This window comes from Morone saxatilis, unplaced genomic scaffold (genome assembly GCF_004916995.1).
Source record: "Morone saxatilis isolate NCDOM2014 unplaced genomic scaffold, NCSU_SB_2.0 Contig4, whole genome shotgun sequence".
Classification (NCBI taxonomy): domain Eukaryota; kingdom Metazoa; phylum Chordata; class Actinopteri; family Moronidae; genus Morone; species Morone saxatilis.
In genome coordinates, this window is record NW_023339984.1 from 1310891 (window position 1) to 1322137 (window position 11247).

At 39.1% G+C, this 11247-nt stretch overlaps 1 protein-coding gene across 1 annotated transcript in view; it reads left to right on the top strand.

Moving 5' to 3' along the window:
• The window catches only part of adam19a (ADAM metallopeptidase domain 19a), a 71412-nt gene that overhangs the window by 43220 nt on the left and 16945 nt on the right, over positions 1–11247 (top strand). The window contains exons 12-13 of the mRNA XM_035675707.1: positions 1835–1943; positions 5413–5617. Coding sequence (XP_035531600.1) covers positions 1835–1943; positions 5413–5617 — 314 coding nt within the window. The remainder of the gene's footprint in view (positions 1–1834; positions 1944–5412; positions 5618–11247) is intronic.

An 11247-nucleotide genomic window follows, 5' to 3' on the forward strand; every position in this document is an offset into this window, starting at 1 on the left:
CAGAAACATAATACAACTCACCAAAAAAAGTCTTTGTTAGTCTTTCCAACAGTGGTTGAAATAAATTCTTAATTTGCAGAATTAAAAGAGAAAAATGGCAGTTTCAGTCGCTTAGACTCAAGTGCATACAGGACTTCACTTTATTTTACATAGCTAACAGTTGCTGCTATATTCATGTTTTAAATCTCATGTATATAACCTTAAACACTCCACATTATTGTGAATTTTAAGCAGTGGAGGTTCAGTCAGTGCTTTTTTTTTTAAAAACAGTATATGTAATGGTTAACACTGCTTAAAACGACAGTGTAACTGCCAACAGATTTGACAGTAATTATACTGTAGTGTATGTGTATGAATGTAATGAAAAAGATGAGCTGGGACCAGTCTGTCAAAATAAACACTCATCAGAGCAAGACGTATTTGTTCTTTTTCCCTCGTGCAACACTTTGAATTTTAATGTGCGTCATCTTATTTTATTGTTCTGCATTATCTCTTTTATTTTTATTTACAAAGACTAAAAGCAATACTTTTCTTTGACAGTTTTATTACAACTGTGAGAAAGCTGAGAGTTTGAAAATAGAATTTTTATAATGGCAAAGTTGTAATATTGAGAGAAAAGTCATAGCATTATGAGGATGAAGTTGTAATTTTACAGAATTAAATTAAATGTCCAGTGTGTAACACTGAGGAGTATCTATTGTCAGAAATGGAATATAATATTCATAGGTATGTTTTCATTATGTAGTTTGTGCTGCTGACTGCGTTATACAGAGAGGCATTATTTAGTCTAGTCTATTTAAAGGACCAGTGTGTGGGATTTAGTGGCATCTAGTGGTGAAGTTGAACACTGCAAGTAACACCACTCATGTCTGTATTTGACGACCTGGGAATAGGAATGGGCTGTGAGGTCTGTAGGAGAAAAATGTGAAAAGCCCTATCCAGAGCCAGAGACACATTTGTATATTCAGGTGATTATAGAGTAATGAAAACTTACATATGAATATACTATTCCATTTCTGCTGATAGATCCTCCTCAATGTTAGTGGACTTTTAATCTACCCTCATTAAAATAAATATGCCCTACTTTTATGAAGGGAGGATTGTAGTTAACAAACTGGTAACTGAGTGTACAGTATGTGTTTAGCCTATCTTAGCACAAAGACTGTAGGCAGATATTGCTAGCTTAGCGTCATCAAAAGTCAAACACTTCCATCTTCCACCATCCACAAATCTGTCTTATTTGCACATTTATGTTGCTTAATGAACTCTTGTAGAAACAGAAATCATGAAAAGTGACTTTGTGGTTGCAGAAGAAGCTAGAGTTTGAGCTGTTCCTGACAAGCAGCTGGGTGCGATGACAGAACACAGCTTATGAAAAGTCCTGTTCTTATAGGGAGGTTGCCATGTTTTAGCTCCGTTGGAACTTCACCGTGAGCAAAAGCGATCCGGCTCTTGATTCTACGTGCAGTGGATGAAATTGATATTGATCTTTTCATCTGACTCTTGCTTTGACACCAAACAAGCATATTTCCCAAAACGTCTGGCTGTTCTCTGAATCTCATATTTGCCACAGGTCTCAGCGTCTCTTACTGTATCTGAGGGAGAGTTTGTACAGTGTGTACAGTGGGCACTGTGATCTGTAACAGACAAGCAGGTGGGTGAGATCAGCATTAGCTGTGTCTCTCTGTTGCCAAGAGCTTTGTGAGTCAGCACATTAACATTTGTTTTCTGTGGAGGAGAGCATTGCTGATATTGTTAGCCACAGTAAATACAAGTAAACAGGGTTAGGGTTACTGGGGTTAGTACAGAGGGCTGATGGGACATGTGTTTCCAGGAGCCCGACCGGCCCATGATGCCTGCTTTGAAGATGTCAACGCAGCAGGGAACGCTTTCGGGAACTGTGGGAAAGATGAACATGGCAACTACATGAAGTGTGAGAAAAGGTAAGATTTGTATACATTTTTTTTGTTGTTTTTGTCATACATAAATGTCTTCAAATTTGTATTTTCTCATCAAAGATCTCTAAAACTAGACAATGTGGAGATTTCTCACTAAATGTGACAGATGTATAGATAGAGTCTGGTCATACAGGTATGTATGGAAGTCCATTTATGCCAGGAAAAGAAAATACTATACATGAAATAAAACACATTAGCATTCTACCATTTTCTTTTTCCTTGGCATAAATGGGCTTCTATTGGTATGTGACAAAATATATACACATGGACTAGATTTACCAAACATAATCACAAAATATTTTTTTTCTCCTTTCACTTCTGCCTTTTTCTCATCAAAATAAAATTTGAACCAAAGTAAAATAATCCCTAAGCTTACACAATAGACAATAGGACTACTGGGAAAACAAATATTGTTCCTCCTCCACCCTTTGCTTTGAGTGGGAGTCTGTGGCCCCCTTTCCACCAAATTATGACTGATTTCATTCAAGATTCTTGAAATCTTGGTACTATCTAGCAAACCAGCCCGCATTTCCACCAGTTTTGAGTGGAACCATAGTAATCAGATGCATTATCAACAGAGGGCGATGTACAATGGACAACAACATATAGAATATAACAAGCCTACTTTAGTTCCTAAGGAAAACCTGCTATTTTTTGGTTCCTGCTGGGAACCAACTTTTCAGGTTACAAACCAATTTATTTTTAGTTGAAATGCTTCGAACGGTTCAAAACAAGGTGCTTGAACCAGAACAGAGCCAGTTCCCTGTTGTTGGAAAAGACTATATGAAACCATTGCACTCATTTTCAAATTTATGTTGATCAAGACACATCGTTCACAGGAGTTTATGCTAGTTTTTGCTAACCTTTTACTTAATATTTTTCTATTTTGGTGTAATAGTTCAGACTGTAGAAGCACCACCGGATTTGGTCCCATACACTTACAAAGACACGCATACATACTGGAGAGTTGGCCTCTCTGAACCGCTAGCTTAGTTGCAAGCTAGCTCAGTTGCAACACAGGTACCACACAGAAACTTTCACAAACAGCCGTGAATGGGGTTCTAGTGCCTGTGAAAGCTCCAGTGGACTGTGTTTCTTTGAGTCTGATAGCTCGCTGTTCTTGCTACACTGCTGTGGTCAGTCTGTCAATCACTCTGGTTGATGTAGAATCCACACTCACTTCACTTCACTCTTTTGGTTCATATTTTTCTTACTAGATTGACCATGTTGTTCAGTGTAAATAGGCTGTTTGCTAACATGTTAGCTCTGACAACTTTATAAGGCCATATTTTGTCAGACTTTGTGTTCTGAGCTTGTTCTGCTGCAGCTTTTATGAAACGATAACAATAGTCCTGGTTTCTTACTATCACAGATCACTTCAATTATCATGAAGTTATCACAGGAACATTTGGTTCTTTTCAAATCTCTGCATGTAATCATTCACCCTAACACACACACTCTCACACATAGTAAGGCCCTCTTTACACTGTCAACACAGGCCTCTGAGAGACAGTTTCCCCGGCACAGTGCCAGAGCTAATTAATGGAGCCAAATTAGGGACATAGCTATGTAAATGAGGCTGTGGATTAAGGTGGTTGACGGCTGCCTCATATGATCCACCACTTCCCAAATCCATTATGCAGTCCCACAGGAGTCATTAGAGTGTTTTCTGGCCACTGTGAGTCAGAGAGCTGATTAGATGTAAATGCACTATCTGCCTGTTATTAAGACATGTGAATAATCTTCAAACAGCTATCTGTCCATCATTCTGTAATCCTCTTCGTTTGTTTTCCTCGTGATAGGCCGTGTGTGTGTGTGTGTGTGTATTTCCATATGAATCAGGAAGATGTGGCTGTTGACAAAAAATGAAAGACTCTCTTCTCCCTCAAAAGTGTTGTTGAGGCACCTCCAGTATCCAGGTTTACAACATCACTACAATATAGATATTCAGATATTTCAATAATATATGGTTATGTATAGTAGTGATTAAAGAAAATTAGGAAAAAAGTAATGTGTTTTTCACAGTTTTTTGTTTTACATGCGTTACTATGGTTTGTCTACCACTGGTAGTAAATTCTCTGAAATATTTTTTTTAAATAAAATAAAATAATTTAAAAACATATATATAATACTATAAAAATACTACAAAACAAATGAAAAGCGTAATTTAAAATCGTTTTTGCATTACCTGTAATATTTTGTATCAATATCCGCCTGTTACATAGTTACGTTCATGCACGTAGCACGCACGTACATTCATAATCAGTTAGGAGCTAAAATGCGATGGTAAGATAGTAAGCATAGGTCAAATGGAATGGTTCCAAAACACTGCAATCTTATGTCAGACACTGTCTGTAGCTGAACAGGTTCGGCCTTCGCAGCTGTATTTTAGCGTTAGTCATAATGGTGGTACTTGGAGAGCCTAATATTTTCTGAGGTTGTACGCACTATAAGTTTGAGAAACAGTGCTGTAGTAGCTCAGAAACTCCTAAAGGGATAGTTCAAGTTTTTGCAGTGGGGTGGTATGAGGTCCTAGGATAGTCTGTGTATTACCTGCAGTTATACACCACCAGTTTGGAGAAGCAGACAGGAAGTACTGACATGGAAGCTAAGAAATGTACTGCTGTGGACAGGGGCTGCAACAAAACATAATTTTAGCCACATAAAAAACAAGGCCAACCAAAAAAATCAATATGTACGCTATATTTAGAATATTTTCACGGCTTTACCTCGGTGTCAGACAGCCCTTTCCTACAGGGAACTGAAGCGTTTATATCTGGTTCAGTCTGGTGGTTTTGGAGAGAACATAGATGGATATAACAGCTTTAGTTTCCCCTCAGGGCAGACTAGAGGGTCATTCTTGACAAAGTATGAATAACAGCTTTTCCACTCAGTAGCAAAAACACAACCACACTTAAGATAAGATAAGCAAGTGTACTCAGGTACGGAACAACATTACTAATGTGAAAGCTGAGTGTTAACGGACGGGAGAGGGGCGGCAGTTGTACCCAATATGATAACGGTCATAGTTTGCAGCTAACATCTGTACTGTGGCTCATTGATTTGTTATTAATAGTTTTTGGACAACAATGGACCTCTGAGGCATGGAGGAACAGGCTTTGGATGCATTCATGGTTGGTTTGACTCTGCACATTAATTAGAAAAACATAAAATATTTGCAGACTTGAATGATGTATTATGGTTTGTGTGGCTTTTTTCGATTAACACAAATATAGAAGATTCACTGACAGAAGTCAGACTTTGCCTGATAAATAAAATTAACAGATAATGGAGATAGACAGATAATAGTCTATCCCTGCTGCTCCACTGGAGCCACTCATTAGCTACCCAGGTTCAGTCTGACTGTGTGGAGCAGTTTGACTGCAAAGACTTGACTTGCCTTTAAAAAGTTGAGGCTAAATGTTTCCTTGCATGTGCTTGTATCCCTGCACAGTGACGCCAAATGTGGTAAGATTCAGTGCCACAGCGCTGCCAAGAAGCCCAAAGGCACCAATGCCGTGTCCATCGACACCACCATCAAGACGGGCGGCATCGAGGTGAAGTGCCGTGGCACCTACGTCTACAGCACCCAGGATGGCCAGGGCGACCTGCCCGACCCCGGCCTTGTCATGACCGGCACAAAGTGTGGAGAGGGCAAGGTGGGTCCATAATATGAGTCAGTGTTCAAGTCCACATGAACACTAAATTGGTTAATTAGGCTTAAATCAGGCCTGTTCTTCCAGGTCTTCTGAGTAAGTAGGATTTTTCCTGCACCACAGCATGGAATGACCGTAAGGTTAACAGGGTTTTTGATCAATACCAGCACTTCACTCAACAAATGCTGTGTCTGGCCACCTGCCAAGAACATGAACACCTGCCTGGTGTTTTGTACCAGCCTGCAATTGAAGAGGGTGCAGGGAGAAGGCAACTGGCAGCGCAACACATTTCAGTCACAAAGGATTTAAAGCCCTGTTCTCAAGCCAAATAAACAAAAGCCTGAGCAGTGTTTGTGCTCTGCTGTCTGCACACTGACATACCTCTTCACTGTCTTTGGGATCTCTGCTCAAATTTGTTGGCTTACTACTCTCTATTGTGATCCTGTTTGAACAGGTTACCATAGCTCATGGTTGAGGAGACAGTCAAACTAAAGTTTTTGTGATGGTGATGGGAAAAAGTGTGTTCTGACATATGTAGTTGTATAATAGCCGCATTTACACCAAACACTTTCTTAAACCCTAGATCTGTTTTGAGTTTCCACTCTTAAATGTAGACAAGGTTATTACTAGGACTTCACTATCACTTTTCCAGCAGTTGGGAAAGAACAGAAAGACTTTTCTTGGTCTTGAGAAGCTGCAGCATTTAACTGACTCAGTGTAACCTCCACTACACATTTAATTGACAATATAATAGTGATTCTATTGGCACCAACCACCACCTTTGACAGTGGAAAAAGCAAAAATAACCCTTCTAATGTGTAATAAACTAAACCAAACTGCTTGGTGAACATGTTGCTAATGTGTGCTTTAGCTGAGGCTACAGGTTAGAAACAATATCTGGAAGTTCAAAGGCAAACAAATCTTTAATAAATATTTTATCTCTCCTCATTTTATTATCAAAAAGCAGTGTACAAAACATTCAGGCTGATCATTTAAAGTAAAAACCTAGACCTAAAAAGCAGCTGAAACATTATTTTAGTTAAAGATCCCCTGCAGACATGTATCAAGACAATAATCTGCTTGGAACAATGATATCTATATTATAGTTTTCTTGCAACAAAAAAAAGTAGAATTTCCCACATCAAATCCTTAAAAAGTCATATCCTCCTTTATACCTCATTAAAATTTCTAGGCTCTCTGAATATGCAAATGTTGTTCATTTCTAAAGATGTCTCCTCCTTCACTGTAAAGTCCATTCTCAGTGGGATGTGCACTGGTGGCTCAAGTTTCTTACATCGACACTGTACAAGTTGCATAGCTGGGACAAGGACTGACCTCCCAAACTGTTTGTGTGATGTCACAAATCATTGCTGGTGGCCCCGTCCCTTAAAAGCAGAATTTTCAGTGAGGCACAGAGAAACTTTCCACTTCAGCAGATGAATGTGAAAACATCCTTCTACAGTCAAACTTTGCACAGACATCATTCAAACATCACACTGTAGGAACAAGAACAAACACTGATTCCTGACTGGAGGGAAGCTTTAAGTTATTAGAAACATGTACAGCAACAATGTTCTTAGTAGAAAAATATATTTTCCTTAATTTTCCACTTTTTTCCCCTAGTTTAAACCTCCAAAGACTGGACAACAATGCCCACTGACTATTTAGAAAAACACAGATTGTTAGTTTTCGCAGTCAGGAAGGAGAACATAGTAAACAACAGGGTAAACACGGAGACAACACAGTGTAATCACAGGTAGGCTATGATTACAGTCCCATCGCTAGGAAAATGCCAGAACTTTGTGAGAACACAGGGATTTTCATGTGTTCCTGTACCCAAACAGAAACAGAAATCAATCAAAACTGCTCATTTATACTACAATCCACAGGGAAAGGAGAAATAAACAGCGTGCAGTGGTGAAGGATTCTAAATTAATTCGATTTTATCTGCCGACTGTCAACAACAGCTGACCCAGACTGGAACATACTTGGGCAGACAAATATAATGATACAACTACAAGAGTGCATTCAGTAGAGTGCAGATCTGTGCCAGGTGTGACTGGGGTAATGTGGGTGGGGAACACGAGTGCAGGGCAGGCTGTGTGTCTAACCTTGGTTTGGAAATCTGGAAAGAAACAACTCCAAAACACCAGTGACGTAAAATGTCAGTTTCATAGTGAAAATACCAACCAAATAATCCACCAACACTAACGTGACCAACATGTATGTTGTCCTGAGCGGAAATACGATTTTAAACTTGTGGTCCCTACTAGCTGGTTAAGAGGATTGAAGAGACAGAGCATTCAATAAAATATTTTAATAACATTTTGAGTCATCCCAACCATGAGAGGTCCTTGAGAACACAGTCACAAATGTGCCCAAAAATATGAGGCTGATTGGTCCAGTAGTATGCGAGATTAGCTGCAGACAGATACACACGACCAAAAGCCTGGCCGAGATGATAATGTGTGTTCCCACCTCAACTTGCCAAAATGAAACTTGTAAATATAATGGCAGAATAATAGCGCTTGTGGAGCTTCTCAGATCCGAAAATGCTGTTGCGTCAATGTCCAACAGCTGATTTTTCACTGTAAAAATTCTCAGAAGTGAATTTAGTGAGTTTTTGGCCTGACCATTTATCGTGATCATTGTGGGACACAGTAGGTGAGGCAGACTGGTCCAGTGCATACTGGAGATTTTTTTTCTAAATCAGTACGACATGCTGGTATTTTTGGCATACCAGAAATTTTGCTTTGTATGCACGCTAAGTTCTACATTTTGGCCAAATCAGTACATGGTGCTAGTATAGAAGGCCTTGCTCTTCACACTTTCTCTAAGAGGATGAACCTGTGTAGAAAGGTCATTATATATATATATGCCAAGTAAAGATAGTAGTCAGTAGTCTGTATTCCCATTAGTCACTAATATTCTCCTTCTGAATAAATTATCTGTGTTTTATATCAGCCCACTTCATAAAAACTATATGCCACAGGCACCCAGGAGGTCTGTTCTGTGTCAGGTGTTTGTTTTAGGAAATCTGGTTGGGTTGGGGGATGCTAAATGGAATATAAATTTCCAAGTAAACCCACCTACATACCCACACAAAAGAAGGGCTGAATTATGCATGTGAAATACATATATATGAAAATCACTCTGAGTAATATCTGCAGTCTCCTCCATTCCACCAGTAAATTCTATTTCTCTGTCTGTCTATATTGCTTTGCCTCTGCAGCACATTCCAGCCACTTGAATTCCATTTCCGCTATTGTGCTGGCCGCGCTGAAAGCACTGAATAGCACCGCATGAGTAATATATTATAAATAGGCAGCAGAGAATATTGTCTGCCATCCAGCATGATGAATTTTGAGTCATCATATCGAACGGGCCTTTTCTCAGCAATAAATGCACACGTAGCACAAAGCTGCTGCTTCTAATCACACAGTCACACATTCACCTACACTAAATTGATTCCCCCGCCAACAATAGTACAGCAACAACAACATTCAGAGCAGGAGATACTGTACTAATGCAGATACTAATGTTAGTGCTAATAACAACTCAGTGATGGAATAAAAATTTGATGAATTGTGACCTGCAATATGTAAAAGAAGCTTCCAGCAAGACTTAAAGCCACAGTAGGTAACATTTTTTAGTTTTTGTCATATTTGTAGAAATTTTCACTGTGTTTTGACAGTAGTACATGAGACAGATAATCTGTCTGAACATCAGGTTCCTAGCCAAGAAAGATATTAAGCCACTTTGCGTTGGAGGCTTCTTGTTGAGTCTCATTCCCAGACTCCCAAAGCGTCTGTATTTGACAAGGTGGGAATGAGACTCGCAATCAACTGTCTTTCTTGGTTCTGATTGGTTGTTTTCGTTCAAGTCCTGTAGATTCTTGCAAATTCCATTAGGAACACTAGGAGGAGCCAGAGGAACCTGATTTTTTCACATATTATCCATCTCATGTACTACTGTCAGGATATAGTCAAAGTTTCAGTGAATATGACAAAAATATATTTTTTCAAATATTACCTACTGCAGCTTTAAAAACACACCTAGTAAGACAAATAGTCTGGAAGTCAACCCTGGTCCTGTTCTCAGTGGATGTGCACTGTTGGCTTCAAGTTTCTACATCACACTTGCAGATGGACTTTACAGTGAAATAGGAGACATCTTGTGTCCAGCAGGAAAACTTTAGAAATGAACAACATTTATATATTCAGAGATTCTGGAAGTTTTAATGAGATAGAAGGGGTAGGTGACTTTTTATGGATTTTAATGTGGAAATTATTTTTTGCAGAAAGACACACATTTATTGTTCATAACTGATTATTTTGATATTTGTCATAATAATGACATGTCTGAAGAGGATCTTTAAGTACAGAGCTGGAGTCAGGACATGGTTAGCCTAGCTTAGCATAAATACTGAAAGCAGAGGGAAACAGAAGCTGTGTCTTTCCAAAGTTCACACATACACCTACCAACACCTCTGAAGGAAACTTCTGTTGTGTTGTATCACTCATGCTTTGTTCTTTACACTTGTAGCAGAGGTATAGGCTCCAGTCACATGACTGACACTCGAGTCAGACTTGGGTCATGAATGTGTTGACTTTATTTGACTTGACTGAATCAAAAATGACTTGCAACTAGAGTTTGTCTTTATAATAAGAATGATAATAAGAAAAAAAACAATGTTACAAAGTTGCTTTACACACAGCAATTAAAAACAAATATACAGGAATGAAATCAGAGAAGTAGACATAAAATAATAATAAATAAAATATGCATTAAAAAAATCAAATACGCTGTGTGAGCAGGAGGGAAAGGTGTGTCTGTCAGTGGAGAGCAGCAGACAGCAGATGGTTAGTCAGATTATCACACTCAGATGTAAAGACTGTGAAACATTTACTCAGAATGACAAAAGACTAGCTGTGCCATGGGAGTACACACCTGATTGGGCGGCTGTGGCTCAGAGGCAGAGCGGGTCGTCCTCTAATTGGAAGGTTGTTGGTTCAATCCCCACCACATGTCAAAATATCCTTGAGCAAGATACTGTGCATCAGTGTGTGAATGTGTATGAATGAGTTTGTTTCTGTTCGATGGGCTTTGCCAGTGAATGTGTGTGAAAGGGTGAATGTGGCACATAGTGTAAAAGCGCTTTGAGTGGTCGGAAGACTAGAAAGGCTCTATAGTGGTCCATTTACCATCAGTTTGACTTTTAAATGTTATACATTTATTCAGAAGCCATAAATTGAATTTTAAAAAGCATGAGTTATTTATGTATGTAAAGTTGCTAATTTTAGACATTTAGATTCAGTGAATATATTTGTATTTTCTTTCTACTTATCACTGCGCAGAAAAAAAGTGTGCATCTACACATGGACGAGAGGCAGTGTCGGATGTAAACATTAACCGCGTCCTCCTCGGCTGAGCTTTAGTGTAAGCTAGCTCACCAAGCAGCATTGAGATAGCTAACGTTTCGCTATGCTTGGCGGGTTTGGTTCGGTAGAAAGAAAATTGTTCCCACATGAAACTGCTCACAACATGGTCTGTGTCATCTCGATGGATAAATAGCACTGGGGGCGGCTGTGGCTCAGAGGCAGAGCGGATCGTCCCCCAATCAGAAGGTTGTT